This window comes from Acanthaster planci, linkage group LG13 (genome assembly GCF_054643075.1).
Source record: "Acanthaster planci isolate LZ-2023a linkage group LG13, COTS_SCS, whole genome shotgun sequence".
Classification (NCBI taxonomy): domain Eukaryota; kingdom Metazoa; phylum Echinodermata; class Asteroidea; order Valvatida; family Acanthasteridae; genus Acanthaster; species Acanthaster planci.
This window is the reverse complement of record NC_141789.1, coordinates 9,368,297-9,384,928: the sequence shown is the minus strand read 5'-3', so window position 1 is coordinate 9,384,928 and position 16,632 is coordinate 9,368,297. Positions and strand designations below refer to the sequence as shown.

The 16,632-nt window shown below is 42.1% G+C and overlaps 2 protein-coding genes across 4 annotated transcripts; one reads left to right on the top strand and one right to left on the bottom strand.

The window, feature by feature from the left end:
• The first annotated feature begins 831 nt into the window (after nt 1–831).
• Nucleotides 832–4,572, top strand: LOC110987893 (uncharacterized). Its single transcript, XM_087145229.1, has 2 exons — nt 832–3,045; nt 3,253–4,572. The coding sequence occupies exon 1, from the start codon at nt 1,804–1,806 to the stop codon at nt 2,245–2,247; it is 444 nt and encodes a 147-aa protein (XP_087001355.1). The 5' UTR covers nt 832–1,803; the 3' UTR covers nt 2,248–3,045; nt 3,253–4,572.
• A 3-nt stretch (nt 4,573–4,575) lies between these two features.
• Nucleotides 4,576–15,580, bottom strand: LOC110987896 (4-vinylphenol methyltransferase 1-like). 3 transcript variants are annotated; one of them, XM_087145228.1, is made up of 5 exons: nt 15,434–15,580; nt 13,867–14,065; nt 9,517–9,860; nt 6,233–6,368; nt 4,576–5,261 (listed from the first exon to the last, which is right to left on the bottom strand). In XM_087145228.1, exons 2-5 carry the CDS (start codon nt 14,039–14,041, stop codon nt 5,095–5,097), a joined length of 822 nt encoding a protein of 273 aa, XP_087001354.1. In that variant the 5' UTR covers nt 14,042–14,065; nt 15,434–15,580; the 3' UTR covers nt 4,576–5,094. The 3 variants fall into 3 exon arrangements, with proteins under 3 accessions (XP_087001354.1, XP_087001353.1, XP_022106743.2); XM_087145227.1 differs by lacking the exon at nt 15,434–15,580 and adding an exon at nt 14,588–14,663; XM_022251051.2 differs by lacking the exon at nt 15,434–15,580 and adding an exon at nt 14,588–14,663 and having other exon boundaries at nt 4,578–5,261; nt 9,550–9,860.
• Nucleotides 15,581–16,632: the final 1,052 nt, after the last annotated feature.

Here is a 16,632-nt window from a genome sequence, read left to right as displayed (position 1 = left end):
GTTCCATTTAACACTTGTTCCTATGATAAGTTACACGTAATTTGCTGCATGGACAGACGCTATGGATGCTTAAGCTAGTTTTCTTAACCTTGTGAGTGCTAGCCTTTGAATGAAGTTGATCGATGTTAAAACTTATCGTAAGACCCCATGTAACCTTGACTTCCCTTTCTTGTGACTTTTGACATGCCCCAGTACATGTGTAATGCGTTATGCTCGAGTACTGTGTATGTATGCTTTTGTTTTCATATTGCTTTGCACACACATTAAGGGCCTATGTTTGTGAATTGTTTTACAGTGTAGTTATATGACGTGGGGTGGGCCAGTACCTCTGTAGGGAAGGAGCCTGCCTTGGTAACTCGCCCTGCATTGGTGCTTCTCTGACACTCAACTCTCACCTTTGCCTCCCAGTAACTGCAGCATGCGCAGCGGGCACACCCCTGTAAACCGTGTTGCAAACAGAATAGGGTCCTCTACATTGGATTGGAGCAGCAGTGGAGTTCGGCAGCCACCTGGGCGACCGAGCAGACCTTTTCAGGATCGCTCTGCTCGCCTCCTTAGCATGAGGACGGGGCTAGAAAAGGTGCCCAAATATAGTCTGCTCCACATCTCCCCGGCCAGCCTGCCGCAGCTGGCGGGAATCCCAATACTGCGGCCAAACTAAGCAAATGAAGAAACTAGCCATCACACATGCGACCTACAATGTTCGCACCCTGCTCGATAATATCAGAGCCAGTAGACCAGAGAGGAGAACAGCGCTTGTAGCCAGGGAACTGTCACGCTACAATGTGGATATTGCAACACTCAGAGAGATCCGAATCGCAGATAAAGGCCATCTGACAGATTGGAGGTGGCTACACCTTCTTCTGGCGTGGTCGCTCCAGCGAAAGCCGCCGTGAGGCAGGCGTGGGCTTTGCCACCAGGAACCACCACGTGAGGAAGCTCGCTAGTATTCCTAAGTGTCTCAATGACCGGTTAATGTCCATGCAGCTTCCCCTTGGCAAGGGGAAGATCGTCACGCTGATCAGCGCCTATGCTCCTACCTTGTCTAACCCTGACGAGATAAAGGACAAGTTCTACGAGGAACTTGATGCCTTCATCCCCTGCGTCCCGCTGACCGAGAATCTCATAGTCCTTGGTGGTTTTTATGCCCGTGTCGGCTCCAACCATCAGGCTTGGGACAGAGTCTTAGGAAGGCATGGTACAGGGAAGTGCAATAGTAATGGCCTCCTCCTGCTTCAAACCTGTGCTGCACTTGACCTGGCCATTGCCAACACTATGTTCCGTCTTCCAACCGCCGACGACGTGGATGCACCTATGCTCTCGCCAATGGAACCTTATTGATTACATTATCATCAGGGCAAAGGATAGGCGCGACGTGTAACTATTAAAGGCCATATGTGGTGCAGATTGCTGGACGGACCATCGCCTTATCATTTCCAAGCTGGCGCTCTTCATTCAGTCCAAGCGGAGACCCCATGGGCAGCTGGTCGTCAAGAGACTCAGTGTCAATACATGTATGTTAAAAAATACCCAGACAGCACAAGAGCTCCTGAGTGCTCTGGATAGCAAACTCTCCAGTGCATTCAACTCAGAAGTCAGTGCTGAAGAACAGTGGAAGTCCTTTAGAGACACCCTTCACTCCTCCTTCTTCGAGATCCTGGGTCCGGGTATCAAAAACCACCAGGACTGGTTTGACGAAAACGACACTGAGATTCAAGACATGCTCGAGGAGAAGTGTCACCTATACTTAGAGCCTATCAAAACAACGCGTCTTGTGCTGCGAAAAAGGCTGTCTTCTCTAATATGCGCAGCAAAGTTCAAACCAAACTTCGTGCCATGCAGGACTCCTGGCTGAGCAGCGAGGCTGATGAGATCCAGGCCTACGCAGACCGGCATGACACCAAGAGGTTCTATGATGCACTCCGTGCTGTCTATGGGCCTCCCTCCAGCGGTTCCTGTCCACTTCTCAGTGCAGACGAGTCCATCCTCCTCAATGAGAAACAGCTAATCCTGGAGCGGTGGGCGGAGCACTTCAGCAGTGTGCTCAACAGACCATCTGCCATCAATGATGAGGCCATCGCCCAGCTTCCCCAGGTGGCCATCAACCAAGACCTTGACCTCTCTCCAACTTTAGACGAGGTCCGCAAGGCCATCAAGCTGCTGGCTTCTGGGAAAGCTCCCGGCCCGGATGCCATACCCTCCGAGATCTATTGTGGGGAATTGGTAAATATCATGGGCTGGAAATAACCACCCAGGTCTTATTGCTGTTGGGAGCGTTCAGGTAAATACAATGTAGTCCCTTACGAAGATAATCATTTGCTTGTCCCTATAGGTAGAGTAACTTGAGTGAGTTTAATTGATTAGTTAACCTGGTAGTAATATTAGATCCTGATCATTAATTTGGGGGACTGTAATAAGGCGCGAGATGTAGTTCTCCAGAACTTTCTCTGGGTCTTTGTTGAAACTGTGAATGAACACAACTGCGTTTCGTGCCTGTGTTTTATGGTTCTTGGGCTTAAAATCATTCTGGTAACCGGGGCAGCATTGGAGGAAGGGAATTGGGATTTCTTGAGACTAGTGAGTGTTACTCCCAGACTTGTCTGGTCGTAGTTTTCTTGTAAATGTCTTGGGCTCACCATGTCCGATTCTCCGCCGTATGTGGTGCATGCAGCAATGCCCTGTTCCGTGTGATGTACATGTACGTGTACAGTGTACATGTATATGCTGTACACACTCCACTGTACGTGCACTGTCCGTTTCGGTGACCTTTGGCCTTTGCTGGGCGTTCATAGTGTGCATTGTGCGTGTACTGCATGTACAGTACTTGTACACGTACACGTACACTGCGCGCTGTACGCATGGCTCTAAAATTTCAATACAGTGTACAGTACGTGCATTTCAATTTTCATGATTTTTCTGATTTACTGTGGTTCACTCCAAAATCACTGTAACTTTTGTATTGTTTCGGCAGACCATCCATATAGCTTCTAATCCATTGCGTAGCCTGCACATTTGGGTTTTCAGTCTTGGAGAGTTGCTTGTTGGGTAAGCTAGACGGTTCCGTTATGTGATAATGTATTATAATTGTATAAATTGTCAGTGTGTAATTATTTTATTAATGATTGGTGTGCAATTATACACATGTATCTCTCTGTATTTGCAGGGGTTTGTTTTAATCAATTTTTCTGCTGGAATCAACTGGAAAATAAAATGGTCGAATCTCAAACCAGTGTTCATGTCAATTTTGCTCAGGGCGCCGCACTGAGATAGCAATCAAGAAACGCGAAGCCCGCAAGGCCCAAGCTACCACTACTCCTAGCGCGCCACCCACCCACACGTGCCCCACCCACAGGTGCCCCACCTGTGGCAGAGGACTCTTCGTCTGGATTGGCCTTATCGGTCATCTCTGGGTCCACCAACAGAAAACCTCAAGCTAACCAGCGAACTTGACCATCTTCGAAAACGAAGGGCGAACAACAATATGTATGCTTTGTTTTCCTTACTGCTTTGCACACACACGGCCTACGTTTATGAATTGTTTGGCAGTGTAAATATGACACGCCCCTAGAACTCCTGTCACAGTGTCAGTTCTGTTATTCCTGGAAGACTGGGAAACCACAAGTCTGTAATTATCTGGACATGGTACCTTTTCATGTACATGTGGTTATATGTTTTTCGGTTTGACGGAATTTCATAACATTTTGGTAGATCCAGACTTTTTCACGTTTGTTTTGACTAAATATTCAGGGTAGAAAACCTTATTGTCTTTTTATTGTCCTTTTGGAAAGAATGGAAACTAAAGTTTGTTTTTGGTTTATTTTTCATGCATATCATGTACATGTATAATTACACTGTAAGCACAACTGATGCAAGTTTCTTGTAATTTCTTTATAGTTTTATCACATATCTTTATCACGTATCATATCCTGATGGTTATGCTTTCCCTTTGCTCTGAGGTCGGTATAACCTCACCCACAGATTCTGTATCTTGATTGGCCGAAAGTGTGTCATGTGTCGCTTGCTTATTTTACAATTTTCATACTACCGCTTCAAAAAGACTATACCAGGCAGCCTCATTCTGAAAAAGAACTATACCCATAGCAACGAAAGCACAGGCATGTACTTCGGCTCATAGCAAACAACATTGGTTAACATATGTATTCAAACGTTGCTGTTCCGTTTGGAATTCTTGAATTAAATCTGATGAATGTGAAGCCTCGGGAGAATAGCATGCTGCACGGATCACCTCGAGAGGCTAGTTTTACTGTACCACTCGAAAACAGTCAATATTTGTCTACTATCTTTAAATGCATTATAATAAAAAAATTAATATGGAAATATCAGAAAGTTCTATAAGATGAGTTCCAATTTACTCATCGAAATTCAAAGCCAAATCGAATAAGGAAAAACGAAATGTGATACAGAAATTTAATAAGGCTAAATGTAATTTACAGTTCTTATTTAAAAATCTAATTTACAATTCGGATGTCAAAAACTCAGTCCTTGCAAAAAATCGATTATGACGCGAGCATTTCAAATTCGATTTTAAAAAACTGTTGCCGTTATAATTCAAATTTAACTGTTGGCGCTATGAAGATTTTTCATCTTTTCAACTGAAGTTATATTCTAACTACAGATAACAACTTTTAAAAAGTAGGTGAGCCACAGAATAGGCTTTACTAAACGTCGATTTCAATAAAAGATATTTATTTAAGGATTATTACTTATGTTGTACATGTTAGTTTTAATTTCTTCGTTTTATGAATATTTTAATTCAATGTTTATTTTTTTTATCGCTTAATCTTTAATTATGTTTTATAACTCCTGTTACTTTGTTTTAATTATTTAAAGTTAGTTTAATTTTTGCATTTTACTTTACAGCGCCTTGAGATGTCATTGACATGGAAAGCGTTTTTTAAATAATTCATTATTATTATCATTTAACCTAGCTAGAACTCCAATTTTAAATGGTGCTCAGGGAAATCACCCCCCCTTCAACAGCCACTCGCAGTGGACATGTTTGGACTGACGTGAAGTCGGATGCTTTGTTCTCAGATGACCTTGCCTTGTTTTGAAAACCGAACTTGGCTTAGCTTATTTAAGAGCGTGGACGACCATAAAAAAAGTGGTGAAGCGGTAACTTTCGGCGCGAGACTTGTCTTTGGAGCATTCCATCCCCCACTGCCACAAATCCTGTAGGTAATCCACCTGGTCCACCGCAGGAATCAGTGGTGTTTCTCCCAAACATGTCTTCATGAATACTGCCAACAGCAAGCAATTGCATTAATTAAGTTAGAAATATCAGCCTGTTAGAGTAGTTAACTAATTGGGATTGAGTTCCACACAGAGACGCCACCCGTGCACAAACCCTACGAGATTGGTCCGAGAAATTCTAGATGATTTCTAAGTGAATACCTCAATATTTTCCCTGCTAAATTTCACTTTTAGCCTGTTCATGTTACTGCTTTCAGATAGTTAATGTAGGTGACTGTAGGGAAAAACTGGTGGCGTCTGTACATGGAATTCTTCCCCACGAATATAAATTCTGTAGAGTGATTCATAAAACGTAGGCATTTGTGTTTCCAGTGGCGTAAATCTGTGCTGGAAATTGGGGGATGAGAAAAGGTGGTGAATTGCCTGGCCATGGAAATTTGGAAAGCGGGGGAAGCAATGCCATATACACTATATGATGTTCGTGATAAAGATGTAAATCTGTAATGTTTATCAAATTCATACAGAATCTTACATCAGAATGGTATAGTTAGGGCTTTTTAAAATTGTTTTCCCTTTTTAGTGATATGGCAAACATTTCAGTGGTTTGGAAATCCTAACAAGTCTTCACAATCCCCCCCTTTTTTTGCGAATCACAAAAAGGGTGTAGGGAATGATTCAATAGCCCATCCCCCTTCAAACAGTGGGGGATATATAACCCCCCCCCGGATTTACGCCAATGTGTGTTTCAAACCCCGCGGCAGGTTCATGAGGAAAAAAACACTGAAGGACCAAATGAATTTCCCAACTGTTTGAAATGAAAACAGACAGTTGAAATGGTCATAATTGTAAATGGTTGAAAATAGCGGTCAATCTTTTATTCTTAAAATACTGTTTTATCCGAAACTCCTGTTCGTTTTTGGTTTGCAAAGCTCTTCAACCACCGATTTGCTCTGTTGTTTTGTTCAGTGACGCACTGCAGTTTTGACTGGACTTGAAAATAATCATTGCCGACTCTCACGTTTGAACTGAGTTTCAGATAGGTACACCTCGTGCTGCCGCACTTCGCAGTTCGCCCGCTCCCATCCACACGCTTTGAAGACTTCCTCTGTGTCCGATGCGGATCGGGTCCACTGACGCAGTTGTGATTGGTAATCCTGAAAGATTCGGGAGATAGCAAATAACACAATGAATGCGTCAGACTGTAAGATAGGTCGTGTTCAAAGATACAAAGCATCAGTGGCGTAGATCTGTCTTAACGAGCGGGGGGATGCCATGTGATGGTCTGGGGCGACAAACCAAGTGACATTGTTGTCGGTGACCCTCGGCCGCCACCCCCTCCCCCGATAAAATTGACTTTAGTAGGATCCGTGCCTTGTTTCCGATGCTCTGGCATTCAGGTAGTGTGCATCATACCAAAGTTTACTAAAATATACGCCTAAATATTTACGTTTTATCGTTTTTCTCTCTCCATCTCTTGTGCCTCCGTGAAACCTACAATAATAAGAACCCAATGTGGGACAGTTCAGTGAACTACTTAACATTAGCGTATGCAGGGGAGGGGGATAACTTGGCCCCCTGTGGGACTTTTTGTTCTTTTAATCGATACTTCATAGGGGAGTAGGAAAGAAAGTAATCAGTATTTTTGTTTATCAAAAATTAGCGCCAAAACCCTATTAAAGAAAACAACACCAGTAAATAAAAGCAAGGATGTCGGGACAAGCTTTTGATACCCCCCCAACATCATGTTGAATGCGCCTGAAGCCGAATGCATTCGCATTCCCCGGAAGAGCCACCAGACATAGAACCACATCACGGAAACGTTTCGCCCGACTTGTCTCATGAAAGGTTTGGCCTATGTGTGTTGCTCGCGAGCCGGTCGTACGTATGGTGGCCCTAGAGGAACATGATCGCCAATATTGCCGTAAATATTCACGATCAAAATACTCGACCTGCTCTCCAGTTGGCAATATTTCCGTCAATATTTGCGACCAAAATTCACGACTCGCTCACTGGCCGCAAATATTGACGTCAATATTCGTGCCCGGAGAGCATGCCAAGTATTGTGGAAAGCTTATAGGGGGCCTGTGCCCAACGTCCTTAAACCGTTTACGCAAAGGCCGCTGGGCCAAGAGAAAATGAGTGATGGATTGAGAAAGATAAAAGTGCAACGCGAAATTGGCCCTGTATGCGGTCCCTCCACACAAAATTGTCCAGTTTTTCTTGTATGAAAACTGATTTTCCGACAAAATGGCATTTACATTTTGTGTGATCGTGGTGTCCGTGAATAGGTTTGAAAGCAAAATCCGTTTGCGCTGATCTCAGAACTATGCGAGGTTTTCAGTAAAATGTAAGTTTTCACAAAATTTGGTCGGTTTAGCTTATGCACGTGTGCAGTATTTGAGCAGATGAGACCAACGTTTCCATGTGAGGAGTCAGCGGTTCTGGTACCAATTAACTGCGGTACACCGAGCACAACTGAGATAAAGCAAGCCATATAGTTACTGATAATTTCGAAGGCAGCAGGACCAAATGACATACCAGTCGAAGATACCAAGGCAGAATATTATTAAGACAACAACTGGCATTCTATACACATGTTATTTTTTTTTTAAATTCACGATAGCAAGACGTGGAATGAGGAACAAGTCCCAAATGATTGGAAGGAAGGTTTCATTAAGCTATACCGAGGAAAGGGGATCTGAGGGTGTGCAGTCACTTCAGACTGAGGGATAACGCTCCTTTCAATGCCAGGTAAAATCCTGAACAAAATCACCTTAGAGAGGGTGAAAGAGGCAATCGCCATCAAGTTCCGGGACCAACAGACGGGTGCCGGAAAATAGACCAAATCGCCATCTTACATATTATCGTGGAGCAGTCACTGAAGTGCAACTCTCCTCTCTGTATATACACATTTTATTGATTTCGGAAAAGCCCTTGACTAGCGTCGATAGGGAATCACTATGAAAATTGATTATGGAATACATGAAAAGCTCGTTTTTCTCTAGTCAAGTGTACATATCAGGACATGTCATACAGATTTGTCCACGCCGGTCGTCTGTCAAAAAGTTTTAGGTCAAAACCGAAGTCCGTTGGGGATGCCTGTTATCAACCCGTCTTGTTCCTTCTAAGCCTAGTTTCCATATCGACGTACGAAACGCAGAGAGCAATGTAATCGAAACACAAACTGCAACGCAGACATATGGGAACATGTCAAACGGAAGTATCGCCAGCCCCAAAAACCTGAGCCTCAGACGGATCGGCAAAGTTGAGCCCGGGTCGATGTTCTATATATTGACAAGAATATAGTATAAAAATCAGTGCTCTGATAAACTTGTAATTGCCGAGCTTTCGGTAACTGAGTACCTTCTTCAAGGCATTCAGATTCAGTGATTCAGTGTGAACTGAATCTGCTTGCCCTGAAGGTGTCCGGTTACCGAAAGCTCGGCAATTACAAGTTTAAGAGCACTGATTTTATATGATATTTTTTTGGTCAATATTCTGATCATGGTGCTACGCAGCCCTTCCGTAGTTTTAAACAACGATGTCCTCGCTTAGTACCATGATTCATTTTGTCAGTTTTCTCCTTATTACTTGCTTCAGTCATCAACAAAATAGCTGGCCATAAACAAATTACATCAAAATTAGAGTATATCAGTTTAGCTTCAAGAGGTGACACTGCCACCTAAAAATGGCATTTAGTACGAAACTTTTCGGAGTTTCAAATGCTTAATTTTTTGTTAAAATGATGCCACGCAGCCTGCGTTTCTTCCCCGAAACTCTAAAGCTTGAAAGAGCAATGCTACCGCCGAGGCTCTGTACAGAGTTTAGAAGATTGTACTTCATCACCTGTAATGGCTATAACTGTTAATTGGGCTTTAGTACAACTTCTGTAAACAAATGTCCTTTTGAAGCGAGCATTTTCTTTGTGATTTTTTTCCTTATGTTGGTAGATGTTTATACGTACACCACACACAAAGTGGATTAGCGTGACATTGACAGGGCACGTGGCAAGAGTGTGCAGCACTGCAACCTTATATTTTAGTTACATGTACAACTGCGTTTTAAAATCCGAGTTATACTTGATACCCATGAAGGTTTTTTGTCTGTGAACTGATGGAAAGTGACCATGGACGTGTCCAAGTAGACAAGTGTGGTTTAGCGTGGGATTTATAGCGAAACGGAAATTCTTTTACTTCCATTAAAATTTGAAATCTCTGTCTGCCCCTTTGAAATCTCTGTCTGAAGGGCCACCTACATCCAAGGAGCAAACTAATCTGTTAATGTTTTGGTTAAAAAACCTACTCCGATATGGAAGATGGTCTCCGATTTTAATACCTTCACATATGGACCCCACTTCTTGTGGCCTTTCAGGAATGAAGTCGCTTGAAGTAAAACGAAGTTGTCGTCTTGGCCGTCAATGATAAACAGCGCCTCCCCAGCAGACTTGAGACACTTCGAGATGCTCCGGATTGCCTCAAGTTCATCCGGAACCCAATGAAGAACGTAGAAGCAGACGACTTTGTCGAACTTTTCCCGCCAGTCCGGGTTGTCGCCCACCGTCTGTGCGTCACATTTGAAGTACGCTACGTTGCAGACCGAGTTGGATTCGGCGGCAACGGCCAACATTTCTTCCGAGTTATCAATGGCTGAAAAGGAATCCCCCCCCCAAAAAAAGCGAAAGAGGTTATTACAGAACCTCCTGGTTTCACACTGATTGCTAGGTGGAGGGCGATTTGGTGGTTTGTTGAGTGGAACGAATAACCAGTGGAAATTTAAAATATAGGCCACTTTTCAATATAGCAATTCAAGCTTTTGATTTCAATCAAATTTCAATTTCAAGCCTTTCAATCCACTGAAATGACAAGACTGGTCATAAAAACACTGCTTGTATTTTGTCAACAATGAAATTGTTTAAGATAAATTCCCTTTTTCAAATTTGTACTCTTCTTTAATATGCTATCAACTACTTGAATCTTTTGGGGAAAGGCGGGTTGGAAATGCACTTTTTAGCATTTTAATATTACCCATGCACTGCAAAAAATCCAGAGTTGTCACAGGACCATTTCAACACTTTTCACTGGTGTTAAGATTTTTTGGCGTTATTTTTGGCTGGTGTTACTTTTAACACCTTCCACTTCATTGTAAAAGTTGTAGATATACAAAATAACACAAGCGGTGTTAAAGTAACACATTTTGGAGTGGTCATCCGATAGCACCGCATTTTTCAGCCGGCGTCGCATTTTTCAACCGGCGCCGCACTTTCGATTGGGCGTTGCATTTTTGGTTGGGCGTGGTATTTTTCAACGAAAAATGCGACGCCGGTTGCAAAATACGACGCCAGTCGAAAAATGCGACGCCTGTTGAAAATGCAACGCCGGCTGAAAAATGCGACGCCGGCTGAAAAATGCGACGCCTGTTGAAAAATCCGATTAGAAGGCAAACATTATGGTGTTTCATATGTTACGTTGTTTCATATGTGCCATCCGGCTTCGCATTTTTCAACCAGCGTCGCATTTTTCAGTCAGTGTCGCATTTTTCAACCGGTGCCGCATTTAGGTGTGAATAAGCCGCGCAGCCATTAACGTTGATGGTGAAGCCATGGTCTGGCTAACCTGACATTGTCGACTGGAACGGTTAAGGTATGCGTAAATATGTTTAATGATTATGGAAACGGCTTAATTAGCATGTATTTGTCGACTGGCTGACCTGACATTGTCGACTGGAACGGTAAAGGTATGCGTACATATGTTTAATGATTATGGAAACGGCTTAATTAGCATGTATTCGTCGACTGGCTGGCCTGACATTGTCGACTGGAACGGTAAAGGTATGCGTACATATGTTTAATGATTATGGAAACGGCTTAATTAGCATGTATTCGTCGACTGGCTGACCTGACATTGTCGACTGGAACGGTAAAGGTATGCGTAAATGTGTTTAATGATTATGGAAACGGTAAAATTAGCAAGTATTTGTCGATTGGTAGAGCTGCAGGTAAATAAATTTACAGCCCTTTAATGACTGGTCCCCGTCCCTATATTTCGTAGGGTCCAGTGGCTAGCTGCAGTTTAACATATGCGATAAGCCCTGTCAATTTTAATGGCTTTATAGCCCAACTGAAACGATGCTGAATAGCTATCCAATACTCCGCTATGCTTATTTATATTTCAACTATGTAAGTTGAGGCATTCATAATGGTAGTACGATCCAGTGTCCGATGATGAAAATGTGACTAGTGACGACTAGTGTAATGGGCAGGCATCGTACTCAATGTGAAGTGAATGGGGTCATGAACCGGTAGGTTACGACCATTTGCGTATTGGGGGAGTGAAGACGTATGGAAAGCATTAGGCTACGTAACCATGACCACGACCCTGTTCACGGCCTTTGGAAGGCAGAAAAGCGGCCACTTTTTGTCCTCCATAAACCTGCGTAAATTTTGGCTCGACTTTTCTCAGCAGCTGTGCAGCGAGCATGATGCTATCTCTCGCTGCAAAGTTGACGAACCCATTACGATATATATATATTTCTCCCCAACGTCCGTGTCGTTAAGTTCGCCACGTATTTGCGTGGAAATAATATGCGTTCACTTTTTGGCCAGTTTTATACAAACGGAACCTCTACAAATCATTTTTATTAAACAGACAAACGTTTATATGACTGTTAAGAAAAAACGTATTTCTTCACAGTCTAGTGCCATATGGAAACTCCATAGTCGTATGTTAGATCATTTTTGTTGACTTATCAAGCGCATTTAACACTATTATACCTCATTTATTGACAGAAAAATGACTCGAGTTAAATGTTGCTCCTAAGCTTATACATAACTTCCTTGTAAACAGACCTCAATAGGTGCAGTGCAATAAACTTAACAGACCTCAATGGGTGCAGTGCAATAAAGTTAACAGGCCTCAATGGGTGCAGTGCAATAAAGTTAACAGGCCTCAATGGGTGCAGTGCAATAAAGTTAACAGGCCTCAATGGGTGCAGTGCAATAAAGTTAACAGGCCTCAATGGGTGCAGTGCAATAATGTCACTTCAAGTACAGTATGAAGTCTCATAGTCTCGGAGCTCCTCGAGGTTGTGCTATTTCACCCATTTGTTCTCATTGAACACAAATGACTGCAATGTTCTGGGCTCTAACTGTGCAATAATTAAATTGCAGATGATACTGTTATTAGTGGTTTCTTGCAAGATGCTGTAGATGATGACTGCAAACAAGTTGGATGATTTGTAGATTGGTGTGACAATGATGTTTTATTTTCGGCGTTCTCGATCTAGCCGCATCCCCTTGGTCATACATGACCAGTGTATTGACCAGGTTTCTGAATACAAGTATCTGGGAACAGTGATTGATGAGAAGCTGAACTGGAATAGAAATTCACAAGTTGCAGCTAGCAAGACAAGCCAGAGGTTATACTTCCTTAGAAACCTTTGGGAGTTTCATTTGGATAGTATAGCATACAAGCACTATTTTATCAGTCAGCGATACAGAGTGTCCTTATGTTGAAATTCCTCTTACGCGCATTTGGTAATCTCTCACAGATTATTATAAAAAAAACACCGCGCAAAATTGCCCAGAAAATAACCCAATCAAACCTTCCCTCAATCGACACCTTGTATGAGAAACCAAAGGCCACAGCATTGTGTGTAACCCCCCCCCACACACACACACACATACAATGCACCTTTCTTTGTGTTACAATCGATCGGGAGTGCGCTTGTATGCCCCCAAGACTATGCGTTGCCGGTTTAGACAGTCGTTTGTTCCAAATGTTATTCACATTTTAACAGAAATTCCAAGTGGTTTATTGTTGTTCACTTAACTGAGTAAAGTTTTAATTACTATCCGGCTTATAATTTATGTCCATGTTTTTGTATTTCTTGGCAAGTATTTTGTGAGCTTTAGTTTGACAATTGTATTTGATGTGTTTAAAGTGTGTATGGATGGTTTGTTATAATATTTACGTGCTTTTGTACTATGTTCTATTTTGGTAATGTGCTTTTATCCGGAGTCAAACTTCTATGTTTTCACGTGGACAATAATGTTTAACAACAAAACAAGAAAAGAAGAAAGAGATAGTGAGTGACCTAAATTTTTGTCGACTTTTTTTCGCCTCCGGGATTTTTGGCAAACCCTTCAAAAGTGTGGTCGTAGTGCGAAACTGAAATCTGGCCAAAATTTCTTTTTTGGGGGATGGTGCCTTCGTCGTAAGCACTGCCCCTGGTTTTAGCTTACAAACCGACTTGATGCCGAGTTGCTTTTTCAGCATGACTGTTTCGTCTCGTGAATCGTCTCTGAAGTGGGCTTTGCACTCTTGCACCCATTTTGTTTCGCATCCCAACATCGCTGCATAGAATTGTGCACATTGTGGAACTACTCCCGCCATCACAGTTTCACGTTAAGCCGGATGTTGTCATAATGATGGTACCCCAGACGTTGATTTTAATAGCACTATCAGTTTATTGGTATTTTAGGTCTGTGCTTGACCCTTTCAGAAGTTTGGTGCTCCGCGTGTTTGATCGTCGTTTTCAAAGGGACAAAAGTTTCGTTTTTGCTCTCTAATTTTGAGCGATAGCAGTGGGTTCAAAAGCCATGGGATGTACCCTCTGTACTCCTTCGGCTGAGATCAAACATGGAAAAGAAACTACCTGTTATGAACTTGACTCCCTTAGCAATCCAAGCAGTCTCTTCGCCAGTACCACATCCCACATCGAGGACGGTGTCCTCCCGTCTCAACCCCAACTTGTTGATGTGATGTTTGATGAAAGAGTGCTGAATGACCCCTGCATCCCCACAGTAGTCTTCGCTGGCTGTGAAATTCATGTTGGACGCTGGCGAGTCTTCTTGCTGACAGAAATAAACAGAAAAATGTATCTAACGCTGCATCCTGTGATTCAGAGATTGATATGTATTGCCACAGCCTTTGTGGATGGGGGGACAATAAGGGTCATGCCATGTCAAAAGGGTAAATTATTTGACAAAAATAAAGAGAAAGAAAAAGGAATTTGGAAAGACTTTTCAAATTAGCAAACCATCCAGCTTTTTCAAAACATAATTTTGCCTCAACCAACTTTAATTAAATTAACAAAATTAAGTTCTGGTCCGTCATTGGTGATGACAGAAGACTCCCAAACACTCCAGAGACTGAACGTCATTGCTCAATGCAGCTGCAGTATGGACAATAAATCTCTGCGCAATAAATCTCTGCGCACAACTATCAAGTACGAAGTACAACGGTAACTTTGCATTTGAAGACGCTTTAACAAAGTTTTGCTCGCTAAAGAATGTGTGAATAATTCTTTCTCGTGTATCAATTCAATCTTATCGCTCAGTTTTTAATAAGAAATATAAAAAAACCTGCAAACTTACGGGTAACACGAAAAAATATGGTCCACTAAAACTGCCCTGTGACGATGAGTCCTGCGCGTAATATTCCACGTACTCAATAACCTGTTCATGATGCAACCACGTGATACAACCATGGTCGGATTTTAAGGCGTTTTTGAGTGCTTCACTTCTGGTCAAAAGGTCACAGTTGGCAAAACTATGGCACGCAAAACGTTTTGATATTCATTGTTTTTATGTACGATGTTCACAATATGTGTTGATAATTTTCATTGTATGTGCATAATGTGCAACATTTATATACAATGCCCAATGTGCCACGTTCGGCATATGTATGTTAAATGTCTAACATATTTTCATATTTATGTGTAGCACGGAAAAAGGGCACCCTAAACTAAGTCTGAATAAACAAAAAACGAAAATTTGGGGAACTCGCTAAAAAAAACTTCAAATTTGATCGGGTAGGGAGGAGTCTCAAGGAAAATTAGGTGGAGGCAAAGTTTTACATATAGGGTGCATTATAAAGGAAACCGAGATAGTTATGTTTATACTTTGATGTGATTCATTATTTTTGAAAATGATAATCATAATCTGTTACATAGGCCTACTGGTGTCCTCTTTGTTATAAACTTATGACACCAAGCCAAATCCAAATTTCCGTCACAGATGACTTAGCGCTAAGTGGTTAAATGGCCCTTGTCAAAATGACTTTAGGTGCACCATAGTAGGTTTGCACAGTGTGCTGCATTTCTAAAATGACAAACAAAACAGTACGTACAGTACCAAAATCATTCATTCGTAGATAAAAACAGTTGAGGACTTATACGATGACTGCCTGACCCCTAGCCTAACCCCAATGAATGTACTTACTTTTGTTAACAAAATCTTGAAACTTCTGCCCTACTCCTCATCAATGGGACTACATCCTTGGTGACGTCTTGAAATGACTCAGCAAAGCCATGGCATCTGTGATTTGCTGAAATCTACTAGTTTTCACCCCCTCACAACGAAAACGCATTGCCCTGTTGCAAGGCATCTTGTGGGTTTTTAGGTGGTCTGAGCATGGTCTGAGCAAGTACACAGCCTTTCCGTGCATCGTTACATGGGTAGGATGAAATCGACACTTCAGCCAACTTTACACAGTTATTGTGTGCAATATGGGCTGAACGGATTCGGCACCAAAACGCAATCTTGTGCAAAGTCATGATAAACATGGTCCGTTAAACCACTTTCAGTCGTCTGTGACAAGAATTTGGAATTCAATTTCTTGACACGGCTGGCCTGCTGGTCGTTATCAGAAATGTCAGAGGAAAGTTTTTTTATACAAACTCAATCTTGTTGCAAACCCACCAATTTTGTGGACTGAATTCGAGTCGTTCACATTTGGCATAGCACCGTTGTCCCAGTTTTTGTTTTATTATAATCTGAGTTGGCCAGCTGAACTGTCCATATGTCACTGAGGTTCACTGATCCTGTGTACAGAGTTCATATTATATGAAGGCCTATGAATCATTCAGAAATGCCGCCTTAACTACATACTGCTACTTCATTTCGTCAATGAGCAACCGTGGATTCAAATGACAATGCAACTTTAGGAGTTAAATAATAACAATAAAGAATTTCTTCAAAGCGTACAATTCCACCAAAAATTGCTTACAGAGCTCCAACCATTACTAAGAACACAAACAAATTTACAGGCTAACTCTTCAAGCAAGATTATACAAGTATGTTTGGTAGCCGTTTTAAATGAAGTGAGATATAATGTGCTGGGCATTGTACTCAGGGAGCAGCAATTTTGACATTTCTGTCACCTAAGGGCCAGTATGACTTACGAAGAATAAAAACAGTCTCATTCTTTGTTATAAAAACGTGAATTCCGCTAAATTAGAATGAATTAAACATGCTGAAACAGAGGATTACGATGAACTCATCGTTTCCAAAGTAAAAGGAGCAACCCACAAAGAAATTTCTGAAATTGTACCAAGCACCGTCTGTCTACTTAGGGAAGCGTCTGCGATACTCTCCCCAGATATTGAGCGTGTAGGAATACGGCGATTTTGCGCACTGTG